Source organism: Euprymna scolopes, chromosome 29 (genome assembly GCF_053919585.1).
Source record: "Euprymna scolopes isolate OS-2025 chromosome 29, ASM5391958v1, whole genome shotgun sequence".
In the NCBI taxonomy this organism is placed as follows: Eukaryota; Metazoa; Mollusca; class Cephalopoda; order Sepiida; family Sepiolidae; genus Euprymna; species Euprymna scolopes.
In genome coordinates, this window is record NC_136510.1 from 12,909,326 (window position 1) to 12,927,351 (window position 18,026).

Sequence of the window (18,026 nt, forward strand, 5' to 3'; positions counted from 1 at the left end):
AGAGAGAGAGAAAGAGGGAGAGAGAGAGAGAGAGAGAGAAATACATATATATATATATAAATATTTTCCCAAATCTTCATACACAGACAAATGTACATAGACGCACACAGACACACACACACACAGACATGTTCACTTTTATATATATACTAGCATTGGTGCCCGGCGTTGTCCGGGTGTTTGGAGGTGTATGCTGACCAAAAAGAAAAAAAAAGGTCAATTTTTTTAAATTTGACCCCTATTATAACCCATTAAAATTTATTGTTTTGGGCTCAAATCAAGTTATTAAGTAAGATCCAAGTCCAAGGAACCGATATCTAAAATTTCAAGTGTTTAGACCCAAAATTGTTGGAAGAGTTTGGTAGAGTTCTCAAAGGTCAAATCGTTGAACTTTGACCCCTTAACAGCCAAATTTCTGTCCGAAAACGGATTACAAATATTTTCCCAAATCTCAGTACCTTGTATATCAAATTTCGAGTCTGTAGACTAAAATTGACAGAGTTATTGCGTAGGGAAATGTACACAGACAGACACACACACACACACACACACACACACACACACACACACACACACACACACACACACGTTCACTTTTATAGATATACTAGCATTGGTGACCGGCGTTGCCCGGGTGTTTGGAGGTGTATGCTGAGCAAAATAAAATGAAAAAAAAAAACAGTCAATTTTTTAAAATTTGATCCCTATTATGACCCCTTAACATTTATTGTTTTGGGCTCAAATTGAGTTATTAAGTTAGATCCATGTCCAAGGAACCTATATCTAAAATTTCAAGTGTTTATACCCAAAATTGTCGGAGGAGTTTGGTAGAGTTCTCAAAGGTCAAATCGTTGAACTTTGACCCCTTAACAGTAAAATTTCTGGCCGAAAACCGATCACATAGATTTTCCTAAATCTCAGTACCCGGTATATTAAATTTCGAGTCTGTAGACTGAAAATTAACAGTTATTGCGAAGGAAAATGTACACAGACAGACAGACAGACACGTTTACTTTTATAGATATATAGACTAGCATTCCAGCCCGGCGTTGCCCAGGTGTTTAGAGGTGTATGTTGAGCAAAAAAAAAAAATAAAATAGGTCAATTCTTTTAACTTTGATCCCTATTATGACCCTTTAATATTTATTATTTTGGGCTCAAATTGATTTATTAAGTTAGATCCATGTCCAAGGAACCGATTTCTAAAATTTCAAGTGTTTAGATCCAAAATTGTCGGAGGAGTTTGGTAGAGTTCTCAAAGGTCAAATCGTTGAACTTTAACCCCTTAACAGCCAAATTTGTGGCCGAAAACGGATTACAGATATTTTTCCAAATCTCCGTACCCTGTATATCAAATTTCGAGTCTGTAGACTTAAAATTGACAAAGTTATTGCGTAGGGAAATGTGCACACACACACAGACAGACACACACACACTATCTATTTATCTATCTATCTATCTATAAAAGTGAACGTGCGTGTGTGTGTGCGCGCGCGCACACGCGCGAGTAAAAATCAGAATTTTTATATATATAAAAAAAAAAAATAAAAAATCGTTTTATGAGAAAATGTCCGAATTTTGTATCATGTTGCCATGACAGCCGAATAGTGGAGCTCTCCAAAAGTAAAAATCATAAAAAGTCAAAATCAAACTTCCGGTATAATTTTTAATTTAGTTCAAATCCGCATTTTTTATCCAACGACGTCCAGAAGAATCTTTTTGTCATGTTAGTATTATTCGCCGTCTTTTTATTACTTCTATTTTGTTTTTAAATTTACCTATACCTGAAACAATATATTTAAATGATTCCTTTTTATTTATTTGTTTCTTATATTTTAACAAAAACTCATTTAAAATAAGACTCCATGTGCCTAATTTTGAAAACAGCTTATGAGTCATATTTATAAAAAACAAAAATTTTCTTATTTTGGGGACAAATTCTTTAAACAAAATCGAAATCGTTTAATTAAATTAACATTTTTTTACTTTTTCTGAATTCTATCTATATATATTGTTTGATTGAAAACTTAATAATAAGCGGGAAACTACTGTCGTCTACAGTTTGACTTGTTTGATAAATAATCAATTTTGTATTATTTATATTCATTGCCGATATAATGTTTGCGTGGTGCTTATTTAGAATTACACTTTTTAAAATAATACAGAAAATCTTTGTGGTCTACCTACTTGTCACGAAACGAAGATGTCATATTTCAAAAATCATGGAAATTGATCGAGTATTTTTTTTATTTTTTATTTTTTTTATTACAGCAAAAAAGCAATTTGTTATGATACCGAGCAAAATGTTCGATTTTTATGAAGAAAAGCTAGTATTAAAGATGGAAAGGGGTGTCAGCGCTTTAACTGGAGTTATCTCCCTTTGGCATTTCTAAAATTCAAACAACATTTTTTTTTTAATCCAAGATGGCTGCATTCAATGCGCTCTCATAAAAACATATTTTTACGCTGTAAAAAAAAAAAAAAAAAAAAAAAAGACTACTTAATAAAATTAAGTGAAATTTTTTTCGGAGAATTTCGCTCTGTAACTGATACAATACATACAATTTAAACATTTCGGTTTGAATTACTGTACACATAGATTCGAAAAAGTTGTCAAAAAACAAATATATAACAAATAAATGTTATCAAAGGCAAGATAAGTTACTTTTCTACCTAACTGGATATATTTTTCGTGTTTTTATTCAATGTAACATGTTTATTCAGCTCGAAAAAAATAGTGTTTACCGATGTATTGGAAAATTCAAAATGGTGCCTCTGCCTCACTCTATCTTTAACACGGTAAGTTTGGGAAAAGGTGTTATAAATAAAATAGACAAAATACTATTAAAATCCCGCCGAATATATGTCAACCTATGTCACGGTAACATATATTGAGCAATGTTTTTTTTTTTTTTAATTACATTTTCACCCCAAACAAGGCACATTGCCACTTTGGTGTAGGGGGCTACTATCAGGGGAAACAACTACTGGGGTACTATGTAGGGATTTGGGCAGCAAGATGTCGGTTCACGTTACACTTGAACTTCTGCACGTCAGTACTGTTGGGGAAGCAGGGACCTGGAATAGAATTCCAGAGTCTAGCGGTTCTGGGGAAGAAACTATTGGAGTAAAAAGATCTTTTACATCTAGGGATCTCTACAGTGTGGGGGTGGGATTTAGCAGCCTGTCTGGTTTGTCGAGGGTGCTCACGTCGTGGGGGCACAAGTGATTGCAGTTCGTCAGAGCATTCACCACTAAAATACTTGTAGAAAAGGCAGAGGGATGCAACATTTCGTTGATGGGACAGATGCCAGTTCAGGGCCTATCAGGTTTGCGACTCTCTTTTGAACCTTGTCAAGGAGCGAGAGACTAGTAGCAGATGCACCAGCCCAGATGTGGCAGCAATACTCCATACATGGGCGAATGGTGGCCTTATAGAGGTACAGGATACTTTCGGGTGTTAGTAGTTTTCTAGCACGGTAGAGAGAGCCCACCTTTCTTGCAGCGGCCCTGGCAATGCCTTCAATGTAATTGTTCCAACTCATGTTTCCTGTGAACGTTAGGCCAAGGGGTTTGAAAGATGGACTCTCAGATAAAGAGTCGTTGGCCATTGCTATGGGTGGTAGAGAGGGTTTCTTGTAATTATTGAATGAAACTAGTTTAGTCTTGGCAGCATTGAACGCGACCAACCACTTTTGTCCCCATTCCACCACAGATTGGAGGTCTTCCTCTAGTGTTTCTGCCATTTCTTTAGAAATGTGTTCATTCGTCTTCCTGTCGTGCCTGCCATAGAGTGTAGTGTCATCAGCATATATACCCATCTCAGAGGCAATTTTTTCGGGGAGGTCATTTATGAATATCAGGAACAATAGAGGTCCAAGGATAGAACCCTGGGGCACTCCCGCATTTATATCATATTGTTTAGATGTACGACCACCGAGGACAACCTGGATTTTTCTCTTATATAAGAAGGATTTAATTATGTTAAGTATTCTACCAGTGATACCATATGATCTGATTTTCCTGAGGAGACCCTCATGCCATACTCTGTCAAAAGCCTTAGATATATCTAGAGCTACCGCTCTGCCCTCCCCCGCTTTGTCCAGTGAATGGTATATACGTTCAGAGATCACAGGATGTCTGCTGTGGAACGGGCTTGTCTAAATCTATATTGTTTGTCAGTCAGTAGTTTAGCATCTGTAAGATGATGGACTAGAGCATGGTTAATTATGGTCTCAAATATTTTGGCAAAAAGTGGGAGGAGGCTAATAGGGCGATAATTTGATGGGTCTGTCCTTTCGCCAAAATTCTTGAATACTGGTACAACAGAAGCAGTTTTCCAACAGCCCGGAAAGCAAGCTTCATTAAGGCATTTATTGTAGAGTTTGGAGAGAACTGGAGCTACTTCGGCTGAGCACTTTTTTAATAGCACAGCTGGGATAAGATCGGGTCCACATGCTTTTGAAGTGTCAAGGTTTTTTATGATAGCATGTACATGAGCAGGGGTGGTTTTCAGATCGTCTAGCGTGGCGTCTGTCCGCATAGGAAAGTCAGGTATGGGGTGGTTGGAAGGGTCCAATGTGGAGTTTGAGGCAAACCGACTGACAAGCATGTTAGCCTTGTCGGTTGCTGAGGAGACAACCTCGAGATTGTTGGTTAGTGGGGGAATTGTTGATTGCCCATTATTTACTACACTGTTGTAGATTTTCCAGAAGTCTTGAGTTCCTAGTTTTTGTGCTTCGATGCGCTTTTTAGTGGTTTCCATAAATTCTCTCTTAGCTGTCACTATTTCTTTCTTAACGTTATTTCTAGCTTCTATATACTTCAGTCTGTTTGAACTGGACTTATGTCGGTTAAACCTACGGTATGCATGCTGCTTTTGAGCAATGGCAGTTGCGCAAGTCGACGTAAACCATTGGGGAGAGTGGGGCTTACTATAAAATTTCCGCATGGGAACATGCGCTTCGATTGCAGTTTTGAACCAGTCAGTGGTCTCGTTTGCACATTGTTCAGCAGGGAGAGAGAAAATATTTCTCCATGGGGCATCTCTAATTAGTTCCCTGATGGCTTGCTTCCCAGTCAGCCTTTTTATAATATCTCGTTGTTTTGAGCACTGGCTCTTCAGTTTTGGCTCTAGAGTTTAGGGCGATTTCAATCATTATCACTGCATGATCAGCGTTCCCGAGTGGGCTGTGAGCCTTCGTTATGCAGTCATCGGGAACTGTGGTCAAAAACAGATCTAGAAGTGATGCGTGTTGTTCTTCCTGGTCAGGGAAACGTAACAATTTGTGATAGGGAGTGAGATATAATGAAGCTATGAGTTGTGCTTTTTATAACATCTTTTCCCAAACTTACCGTGTTAAAGAGGGAGTCAGACGCCATCTTGAATTTTTCAATACATCGGTAAAAACTGTATGCTTTTTGAGCTGAATAAACATGTTACATTTAATAAAAACACGAAAAATATATCCAGTTAGGTAGAAAAATAACTTATCTTGCCTTTGATAACATTTATTTGTTATATATTTGTTTTTTGACAACTTTTCTGAATCTGTGTGTACAGTAATACAAACATTTTTTCGAAATTTTCATTTTTTAATGTCTTGACTAAACTGTACAAGTTCCTTTTTTTTTTTTGTAAATGTTATCGTATGTTACAACAGAACACCGACCACTCTAATTTAATTTTAAAGAGGTATTTTGAGGTCGCTGAAGTCGCTGACAACGAATCTGATAATCAAACCCATGGCAAATTTACCGTTTGCATGGTATGAACCCCTGGACCATTTTGCACCATTTCACCGCCTTCGTTAACACTACATCAGTGTTTTTTGTATTTTTTTAGTTTATCGACCCCTCGGCATTCACCTTTAATTTGTCGACTTTTAAAGTTTTCGGGTAAGTTGAGAACGAATATCGCATTTATTTATTGCGCAAACACGCAGGTATCCATATTTCAAGACATTCAGTATCCAACGTAATCACTATTGTTTTTGCTGGCGGCCATCTTGTTTCTAATTTAAGAAAAATGCCAAAAAGAGCAAAAACATGCCCCTCCCCCCCACATTTTTCGGCTTCAATGCCGAAATGGTCCCCTCTCCCCCATACACACCCTTCCGGATATTTTTCTGCTTCCCGATATCGAAACGGACAATCTTTGGTAAATATCCAGATACGTTACAACAGAACACCGACCACTCTAATTTGTTTTTTTAGGGGTAATCGAGGTCGCTGACAACGAATCTGATACTCAAACCGGGGGCAAATTTACCGTTTGCATGGTATTAACCCCTGAACCCACGAACTACTTTCTGCCATTTTACAGCTTCCGTTTACGCTATGCGCGCGCAGCAGCATAAACGACGGCTTGCTTCACTTAGCAAACTGCCTTCTCACATGGCATACTAATCTTCCGCAAAAAAATTTAAAATTAGATGAAAAAGAAACAAAGCAAGAAAAGAAAAGCACACCAAGTTGTGGGGTGGGGGATTTAATTTTTTTTTTTTTCTTTTTCCAAAACATAAAATTTTCTAATTTTCAAAAATACATTATAGCACTTTTTGGGTGGAAAATTTAAAATTAGCTGAAAAAGAAATAAAACAAGAAAAGGAAAGCACTCCAAGTTGGTGAGTGAGGGGGGGTGGGGGTAATTTAATTTTTTTTTTTTTTTCCTGGAACATAGAATTTTCACATTTTCGAAAAGTAACACACCGACATTTAACGATTAGAACACCATTTAACATTTTTCAAAAATTTACTCGCGCCCCCAGTGTAAACAGTAAAATCTTCGAAAAGCGTTAAATGATGTTCTAATCGGTAAATGTTGGTGCGTTACTTACAGAAAAACGGTTAACTAAACTGCAGAAACACCTATTAAGCCACATAAGTTCTATAATTGAACTCCCTCCCGCAAAAAAAAAGAATGAAAAACATAAAAATGTTTTGTGCTTATGTTTTTGTAAACCGCATTAAAAACTGTGAAACAAAAAAAAAAAAGGCCCCGACATTTGTACTTTTCTTTAATTGTAAGTCATTAAAAAATATCAGTCCATAATTTTTTCCACTCAAAAAGTGCTGTAATGTATTTTTTTAAATTTTGAAGATTGGAACGCCATGTGAGAAGGCAGTTTGCTAGGTGAAGCAAGCCGGCGTTTGTGCTGCCGCGCGTAGCGTAAACAGAAGCTGTAAAATGGTGGAAAGTAGTTTGTGGGTTCAGGATCAATGGAAGCCCAGCAATATTCACTTGCATGTAACGTTGCACTACTTAATACAGTTCATACATACGAGATCAAACTTAATGCAGTTAAAACATACGAGATCAAACTTAATGCAGTTCATACATATGAGATCAAACTTAATGCAGTTCATACATATGAGATCAAACTTAATGCAGTTCATACATACGAGATCAAACTTAATGCAGTTCATACATACGAGATCAAACTTAATGCAGTTCATACATATGAGATCAAACTTAATACAGTTCATACATATGAGATCAAACTTAATGCAGTTCATACATATGAGATCAAACTTAATACAGTTAATACATATGAGATCAAACTTAATACAGTGAATACATATGAGATCAAACTTAATACAGTGAATACATATGAGATCAAACTTAATACAGTGAATACATATGAGATCAAACTTAATACAGTGAATACATATGAGATCAAACTTAATACAGTTCATACATATGAGATCAAACTTAATGCAGTTCATACATATGAGATCAAACTTAATGCAGTTCATACATATGAGATCAAACTTATTTCCGTTCATACGTACGGGATCAAACTTATTTCAGTTCATACGTACGGGATCAAACTTATTTCAGTTCATACGTACGGGATCAAACTTATTTCCGTCTGTATGTACGGGATCAAAGTTATTTCCGTCTGTACGTACAGGATCAAACTTATTTCCGTTCATACGTACGGGATCAAACTTAATGCAGTTCATACGTACGGGATCAAACTTAATGCAGTTCATACGTACGGGATCCAACTTAATGCAGTTCATACGTACGGGATCAAACTTATTTCCGTTCATACGTACGGGATCAAACTTATTTCCGTTCATACGTACAGGATCAGACTTATTTCCGTTCATACGTACGGGATCAAACTTATTTCCGTTCATACGTACGGGATCAAACTTATTTCCGTTCATACGTACGGGATCAAACTTATTTCCGTTCATACGTACGGGATCAAACTTATATCCGTTCATATGTACGGGATCCAACTTAATGCAGTTCATACGTACGGGATCAAACTTATTTCCATTCATACGTACGGGATCAAACTTATTTCCGTTCATACGTACGGGATCAAACTTATTTCCGTTCATACGTACGGGATCAAACTTATTTCCGTTCATACGTACGGGATCAAACTTATTTCCGTTCATACGTACGGGATCAAACTTATTTCCGTTCATACGTACGGGATCAGACTTATTTCCGTTCATACGTACGGGATCAGACTTATTTCCGTTCATACGTACGGGATCAGACTTATTTCCGTTCATACGTACGGGATCAAACTTATATCCGTTCATACGTACGGGATCAAACTTATTTCCGTTCATACGTACGGGATCAAACTTATTTCCGTTCATACGTACGGGATCAAACTTATTTCCGGTCATACGTACGGGATCAAACTTATTTCCGTTCATACGTACGGGATCAAACTTATTTCCGTACATACGTACGAGATCAAACTTAATGCAGTTCATACGTACGAGATCAAACTTAATGCAGTTCATACGTACGGGATCAAACTTAATGCAGTTCATACCTACGAGATCAAACTTAATGCAGTTCATACGTACGGGATCAAACTTAATGCAGTTCATACGTACGGGATCAAACTTAATGCAGTTCATACGTACGGGATCAAACTTAATGCAGTTCATACGTACGGGATCAAACTTAATGCAGTTCATACGTACGGGATCAAACTTAATGCAGTTCATACGTACGGGATCAAACTTAATGCAGTTCATACGTACGGGATCAAACTTAATGCAGTTCATACGTACGGGATCAAACTTAATGCAGTTCATACGTACGGGATCAAACTTAATGCAGTTCATACGTACGGGATCAAACTTAATGCAGTTCATACGTACGGGATCAAACTTAATGCAGTTCATACGTACGGGATCAAACTTAATGCAGTTCATACGTACGGGATCAAACTTAATGCAGTTCATACGTACGGGATCAAACTTAATGCAGTTCATACGTACGGGATCAAACTTAATGCAGTTCATACGTACGGGATCAAACTTAATGCAGTTCATACGTACGGGATCAAACTTAATGCAGTTCATACGTACGGGATCAAACTTAATGCAGTTCATACGTACGGGATCAAACTTAATGCAGTTCATACGTACGGGATCAAACTTAATGCAGTTCATACGTACGGGATCAAACTTAATGCAGTTCATACGTACGGGATCAAACTTAATGCAGTTCATACGTACGGGATCAAACTTAATGCAGTTCATACGTACGGGATCAAACTTAATGCAGTTCATACGTACGGGATCAAACTTAATGCAGTTCATACGTACGGGATCAAACTTAATGCAGTTCATACGTACGGGATCAAACTTAATGCAGTTCATACGTACGGGATCAAACTTAATGCAGTTCATACGTACGGGATCAAACTTAATGCAGTTCATACGTACGGGATCAAACTTAATGCAGTTCATACGTACGGGATCAAACTTAATGCAGTTCATACGTACGGGATCAAACTTAATGCAGTTCATACGTACGGGATCAAACTTAATGCAGTTCATACGTACGGGATCAAACTTAATGCAGTTCATACGTACGGGATCAAACTTAATGCAGTTCATACGTACGGGATCAAACTTAATGCAGTTCATACGTACGGGATCAAACTTTATGCAGTTCATACGTACGGGATCAAACTTTTTTCAGATCTCCTCCATTGGCAATGATAATATCACCGGGATAACACAATGAGTTCGCAACTTCCAGCTTCGCATGAACCTGTGTTTTAATTTGGTCGGCTAAGAATTCTCATTTGCAGCTCTATTGTTTAGAAGAAAATGAGCACCAACATTACTGTCTGGAGAATCTAGCCGGCCATTATCCACAGCGGTGATCCTGGTATCTATAGAACCTTTTTTTTTTTCAAGTGAACAAATCAAATTCTCGGTGGTGCATTTGCCATATCTTGGATGATTCTTTAAAATATAGGTCATCATTGTCTACACTTTTTCTAATGACTTTGGAACAGTTATAAACAAACAACTTTAAACTCTGGTATAATAGCAACTGTTTTTTTTACAAGGGAGTCACCACTTATTAAGGCATTAAGGTCACTCGAGGATAAGGGTTAATGAATTGATTGAATTTTTCAGTGATAGCTTTCTGTCTTGGCACGAGAAAAACACGTTTTTGCTGATCCTGACTGGATTCATTTTTTAACACTGATGATGTAGGTTGGGTAGAATTTTGATTATTTAAGTGGATGGCTCAACAAGAACTTGTTTGCATTAGACTTGAAGGCTACCATATTGTAGTCAGCCGGGAAGCAGGTCAGTGGAACAATGTTCCACAGGTTGGCAGTTCTATGAAAGAAGCTGTGTTCGTGGAATTTATGTTTTCGATTTAGGCATAGTAGGGAAAATTGTTGATAGTGGTTGTATCTAATCGAGTGTTTATTGTGAAAGTTTGGCAAGGGGGTAACCATAGATCGGAGCTTAGACAGACTCACAACATTTCTTCTGTGGGAAAGAGGTTGCAGAGAGGAGAAAAGGGCATCGCCTATTAGGTTTCGAAACCAGTTTTGAACTCTATCCAGGCTAGATAGAGCATATTGTGTATTCATCTGATTGTATACAATGGATGTATAAATGGAGCCATTCTTGAAATAGAAAAATGTAGTAAAAAAAGCGAGCAAAAAAAAAAAAAATGACATAAATTTTCCAGGTAAAAAAATGAATCCAGTCAGGATCAGCAAAAATGTGTTTTTCTCGTGCCAAGACAGAAAGCTATCACTGAAAAATTCAATCAAATTCAGTCTATTTTATAATATACTACTGGGAAGCGCCCAGCATTGTCCAGTCGTAAAAAAAACAAAAAGGGACTTGGGTGTCATCAGCCAGAAATGAAACCGAAAGCAAAACTTTTTTTAAAAAATGAGGTGCGAATTCGCATAGCTTAAATTTGTAAGCAAACGCTTTTTTCAATAGGCCCACAAGGACACAGATGTTATAACGTCGCAAATTTAGCTTTTTAAAATTAAAGAACATAACGATGATTCATGCATGCATGGTTTGCAAACCGCATCAAAAGCAAGGTTTTTTTTTTACACCCCCCCCCCTTCAAACAAAACAACATTTCTACACAAAATAAATGACAATTTTTTTCCAATTTTTCAATAGTTTTTGTCCGAGGGATCACTCTTTCTAACAATACTGAGCACACGCCTGTATGATGTGGATGACAAAAGTTTTTAGAAGACAATTGAATACATACAGACAGACGTTTGCCCTTAATATAATAGAAGGAGAAGAAATAAGATAAAGCAATTCTGACATTGTATTGGTTCATTCTTATTACCTCTGGTTATAAATGTAATTGTCCAAATCTTTGTGATCATATTCTCTTCATATTCTAAAAAAAACTATTTTATGTTTGTGTTTGTTATTGTTTCAACATTAAATTTCTTTGTCATAAGTTGTCTCCCTTGTTTTTGTTTTTTTTTACAATACGTTTTTATTTACTTTTCAGATTTATTATAAAAATAAATCATCAGAAAGTTTTCATCATGGCACAGAATGCAGAGGTAAGTTATGAAACGGATTGTCTTTCTTTTTCTATTTTTACTAGCAGCCTGTTTGGTGTTGCCAATCATAAAATAAGCTTAAATATGATATTTTAATTTGTGTAGATTTTGCATTTATTATTATAGAGCCGATTCTCTATTGATACTGTACCCAATATGTTTGTGTGTGTATATATATTATATATATATATATATGTAATAGTGATTTTAAAATTTTAAAAATATATGACTTGGGTGCCATCAGCTAGAATTGAAACCAAAACATTTAGCTCTATAGTGATATTCATTACCATCTGAGCTAATAAAACCTGTATATCAAAACTTTACAAATTAATACAGTTTAATGTATAAATGTATATTTGCGTATGCGTAGAGCATGCATATTAAGTCAATTTACACCTGCCAAGTTCCAAGTTTTCAATTTTGACCCTTAGCGGCTTTTTTTTTTTTTTTTTTTTCCTGGCTTTAATTTGTTCTCCGTGTCTGAATCCTCTATATATGAAGTTTCAAGTCAGTACACCAAAAACTAGCAGTTTTGTAGAGACCATTCTCAGTATGCTAATCGATCATGTGGTTCTTTACGTAGAAATTAGTGTCCCCTAAAGATGCTGGGTTAAACCAAGCTGAGAAAGAAAAGATAATGAAATACCAAGGTTTTGTGTACAACATGAAAAGAAATTGGAATCTTAGGAAGATCTTCATCATTCCAGTAATTATAGAAGCAATGGGACTCACGAAAAAGAATTTCAAAAGCTGGCATATATATACTTAGTGAACCAAGTGCAAGAGAGATTCAAACAATTGCACTTAAGGGAATGGTTAGAATCTTGGAAAGGTCTCTCGGTAGGAATGTAATAGATAGCGGGTGAATGTTTGCTATCCAAAAAGATGCCCCATCCCCAGCTAGAGTAAAATAAGAGAATTTTTTTTTTTAATTTATATCTTCACTTATATATTTTTTTTTAATTTATATTTTCACTTATATATTTTTTTTAATTTATATCTTCACTTATATATTTTTTTTTAATTATATCCTCACTTATATATTTTTTTTTAATTTATATAAAAAATATAAAAGTGAAAATATAAATTAAAAAAAATATATATAAGTGAAAATATAAATTAAAAAAAATATATAAGTGAAAATAGAAATTTAAAAATATATATATAAGTGAAGATATAAATTAAAAAAATATATAAGTGAAGATATGAATTAAAAAAATATATAAGTGAAGATATAAATTAAAAAAAATATATAAGTGAAGATATAAATTAAAAAAATATATAAGTGAAGATATAAATTAAAAAAAAATATATAAGTGAAGATATGAATTAAAAAAATATATAAGTGAAGATATAAATTAAAAAAAATATATAAGTGAGGATATAATTAAAAAAATATATAAGTGAAGATATAAATTAAAAAAAAATATATAAGTGAAGATATGAATTAAAAAAAAATATATAAGTGAAGATATGAATTAAAAAAAAATATATAAGTGAAGATATAAATTAAAAAAAAATATATAAGTGAAGATATAAATTAAAAAAAATATATAAGTGAAGATATAAATTAAAAAAATATATAAGTGAAGATATAAATTAAAAAAAAATATATAAGTGAAGATATGAATTAAAAAAATATATAAGTGAAGATATAAATTAAAAAAAATATATAAGTGAGGATATAATTAAAAAAAATATAAGTGAAGTAGAAGCTTCAATTGTGCTTAAACAAAGTAATGAGATGGACGGAAGAGAATGGATTTAGATTCTCCAAAAGAAAAACGAAATGCATGCATTTCTGCAAACTAAAGAACATGCATAATGATCCTGTCCTAACCATGGAAGGAACGCCCATACCCGTTACTGACCAGTACAAATTCTTAGGGATTTTATTTGACAAAAAGTTAACATTCATCCCACATATAAACTATCTGAAAAAAAAATGTAACAAAGCTGTAAATCTTTTGAGAGTGGTAGCACATACCGATTGGGGTGCAGACAGGGAAACACTCCTTAAACTTTACAGAGCACTAGTCCGCTCAAAGCTAGACTACGGTTGTTTCATATATGGATCAACCCGAACATCATATATAAAAAGCCTAGACCCTATTCACCATACTGGCCTAAGATTGGCCCTAGGAGCATACAGAACCTCCCCCGTGAACAGTCTATACACGGAAGCACATGAACCTTCAATATTTACTCAAACTGAAGTCTTGCCCAAACAACCCTGCATACCAATGTACCTTCTATCCTAAATATGAAGAACTCTTCAACATGAGAGGAAAAACTATCAAAACTTTCGGGCTCCGAATGAAGGAAAGCATTGAAGAATCGAAAATTCCAATCTCCAGCATTCACAACTTCATACTGCCTAAAACACCCCCATGGACCATGAAACAAGTTGAAATAAAACTGAACCTAAACAAAAAGTCCAAATCTACCACAAACCCTATTGAATACCACGACGAACTTCAACATTTAAAATTACGATATTCAGACTACACCTTTATCTACACAGACGGGTCTAAAAGCAACAATCACACTAGATGTGCAGCAACGTACCATAAAACCACAATGAAGAGAAATCTTCAAAATGAAGCATCTATATTCACTGCAGAGACTATAGCTATCGATCTAGCACTCAACATAATTTCAGAGGAAACCACCAAAAACTTCATCATTCTCACAGATTCTCTATCAGTCCTATTATCTATACAAAATCAAAAACAAGAAAATCCACTAACAACAAAATTAATAGAAAAAATCAATATCCTTTCAACTACTAAAAACATTATTCTTGTCTGGATCCCCAGCCATGTGGGGATCAAAGGCAATGACAGGGCAGATACAGCTGCAAAAAGATCTTCTCACCTTCCAACTGATAATTTTAAGATTCCACATACTGATCTTAGACCCCAGATAAAAGCATACATACAGGGAAAATGGCAACTGCGGTGGAGTCAGCAAGAGGGCAGCAAATTATACTCAATCAAACCTGAACTTAAGAAACGATGTCCGGACATCAAGAGATCACGCCGAGAAGATGTGATACTGACTCGGCTGCCCATAGGACACACCAACTTTACTCATTCTTATATACTAAATGGAGAATCGGCGCCAGAGTGCATCCCATGCCAGGAGACACTCACAGTAAAACATATCCTAGTTGGGTGTGATGACCTCGCCCCAACTAGAAAATTATATTATACAGAAAGCAATATGGAGGACCTTTTTGAAAAGTTCAACTCAACAAATATTCTAGCATACCTAAGGAAAGTAAATTTATATAAGAAAATTTAAGGAAACTTAAAGTCACCCAAATATACACATCCATGTATAAATACAACATTTAATTTCTTAGTTCAATTTTATAAAAAAAGGGAGGAAAGGCTGAAAAAGTCCCCCCCCCCCCCAATAAAAAAATAGTTTAAAAAAAAAAAAAGGACTCCGGCATTAAATGACCACATAGGTTGATATGCCGTAAAACCAATCAATCAATCAATCAATCAAAACCACTTGAACACAACAAAATTATTTTTTTAATTATTGTTTTTATATAAATTGTTTCAAAACCACTTGAACACAACAAAATTATTTTTTTAATTATTGTTCTTATATAAATTGTTTCAAAACCACTTGAACATAACATTATTTTTTTAATTATTGTTCTTATATAAATTAATTGTTTCAAAACCACTAGGTTTTGAAACAATTTATATAAAAACAATATTCTTGATAAAAATTGGTTTGTAATAAATATTGTAATAAAGATTGGTTTGTAATAAATATTAGCATTGCTAATATCTTTTTCTTTTTGTTTAAACCAACACATTTCAGGTGAAAATATTATCGCATACTTACGTGTCATGTCGAAATTAGTATGAATTCCAAAACTTATGAAAATTGATCCAGTAGGAAAATAATTTATAGTAAAAATAGATTTATCGAGTTTTAGTGTATGTTTTAATGTGGAAAAGTTGTGCAACCAATTTGGTATGACAAACAAGGGAGACAACCCTTCACTTAAATTAAGGGTCCACCATTTTTAATCCAAGGCATATCAGAATGTAATTATGAATGATTTTTTTTTAACACATCAAGCACATTTTCTACTGGTTCATTTTTAATCATTTTTGGAATTTATACCAATTCCAAGATGACAGTATATAAGTATGTAATAATGTTTTCACCTGAAATGTGTTGGTCTAAAAGAACACCAATGTAAAAAAGAACTTTCTTTTTATTTATTTATCTCTTTTTCTTTTTTTTTTCTTTCAAAACAGGAACATATCTTGAGGGCAGTTGGGATCCTTGAAGAGCAGGTTGATGCTCAGCTGAAAAAATTTGAAAACATGGATGAAGATGATTTTCATGCGATTCAGAAGAAGAGACTGGAAGACCTGAAGAAGGGCCACAAACTACGCAAGGAGTGGATGGAGCTCGGTCATGGGGAATACAGCGAGGTGGCAAACGAGCGCGAGTTCTTTGATGAATGCAAAAAAAGCAAAAATGTCGTGTGCCATTTCTATCGTGAGTCGACATTCCGTTGCAAGATTGTTGATAAGCACTTTCAGATTCTTGCCCCCAAACATTTGGAGGCAAAATTCATAAAGCTCAACGTTGAGAAATGTCCGTTTCTTGTTGAGCGCCTCAACATTCGGATCTTGCCGACCATCTATGTCGCGGTGAATAACAAGAGCGTCTGTCACATTCGCGGATTCACCGAGTTGGGGAATACAGACGAATTCAGTACGGAAATGTTAGAATGGCGCTTGGGACAGACCAAAGTTATTAATTACGATGGGGAGATGCCGATTGCTGGTCCGGGCGGGCCAAGCAGGAATAAAATCAATGTTATTAAGTCTACAAAGACGATCCGACAAAACAGCGATGAGGAAAGCGACGAAGAAGATGACTGGTGAAAAAAGGAGACGACAGAAGTTTCTATTGGGGGGGGGTTATGTTTTACTGTTTATATCCACCATCGCAACCAGGAATGATTGCTGCTGATTCTTTGCAGGCAATCTCGGCTCATCAGTCAGAAGTACTTGTAAAAAAAAGAAAAAATATTTTTTAGATCTTGTTTACTTCGTATTATTTAGATTCATCGGACTAATATTCTCTTAAGTGTTATTTTCACAATGTTATGGTTGATGTAACCTCTGACCTTCATCAGGTGTATCTTGTCAAAGTCAGAAATCTTTGTCGAAATTCAGTTTAAATTTGTTTATGAAAAATTACAATATCGTAGCATTTTTACGTGTTTGTTTTTTTGTTTTTTTTTTATTAATGCTATAAAATTTTGTTACATTTCTAAATTAGTGGAAAAAATTATTTATTCTAACAATTCCTAGTAAAATAGAGTTACTTCCCTTAGATGAATGAGTTAAGATTCCAACCTTCTTCAGGTGTATCTTGTCCATCTCGGGGAAACCTTTCTGTCAAACTTGGGAATGTAAACGGAATTATGAATGGAATCCTCTATTTAATTCACAGAGTAGAGAAAAAAAAAACATAATTGCAAATTACTTAGGACTTCTATCCAGTCATGACTGATGGAACAAGAGCATGCTACCCTCATAAAAGGTTCCATTCAAAATTCTGTGCGAATTCACAAGTTCGACAGAAAGATTCAGAGTTGGACAAGATACACCTGAAGAAGATCGGCGGTTACATCGGCTGAAACGTTGTGAAAATGACATTCAAAATGAGAACAGTAGTCCGAAGAATCAAAATAATACGAATTATCAATCTGAGTATCAATTTCATAGTATTATTCAGATGCTCTGGGCTGCTGTTCTCATCTTGAGTGTCGTTGTTCACAATGTTTCGGTCGATGTAATCTCCAACCTTCTTCAGGTGTATCTCAATAGCAAGTGTCTGTCTGTATGTCTGGCTTAAATTTGAAAAAAAAATAAAAATACAACAAACGCCCACAAAGTTGGTATTTTTTTAATTAGTGTAACCTCCGATGTATAATATCTAAGGGGGGGGGTATTCATTACTCGGGAGTCAAATGGCGATTTATGTCATTTAAAATTATCAAGCCATGCACACATCTTTTAATGTTATCATAGTCTGTTTCCTAGCCACTAATTAAAGGGAAGTAACTGTTTTGTTTTTTTCACAAAATTACTTCCAACTGAAGTTGTGTAGGTTCAGAGAGAG

The 18,026-nt window shown here is 35.1% G+C and overlaps 1 protein-coding gene across 2 annotated transcripts; it reads left to right on the forward strand.

Moving 5' to 3' along the window:
* The first annotated feature begins 1,619 nt into the window (after positions 1-1,619).
* Positions 1,620-17,779, forward strand: LOC145252483 (thioredoxin domain-containing protein 9-like). Of its 2 annotated transcripts, none has more exons than XM_080111914.1 (3): positions 1,620-1,726; positions 11,795-11,849; positions 16,142-17,779. In XM_080111914.1, the coding sequence occupies exons 2-3, from the start codon at positions 11,832-11,834 to the stop codon at positions 16,778-16,780; spliced, it is 657 nt and encodes a 218-aa protein (XP_079968040.1). In that variant the 5' UTR covers positions 1,620-1,726; positions 11,795-11,831; the 3' UTR covers positions 16,781-17,779. The 2 variants fall into 2 exon arrangements, with proteins under 2 accessions (XP_079968040.1, XP_079968041.1); XM_080111915.1 differs by lacking the exon at positions 1,620-1,726 and adding an exon at positions 5,849-5,898.
* The last annotated feature ends 247 nt before the right edge of the window (positions 17,780-18,026 follow it).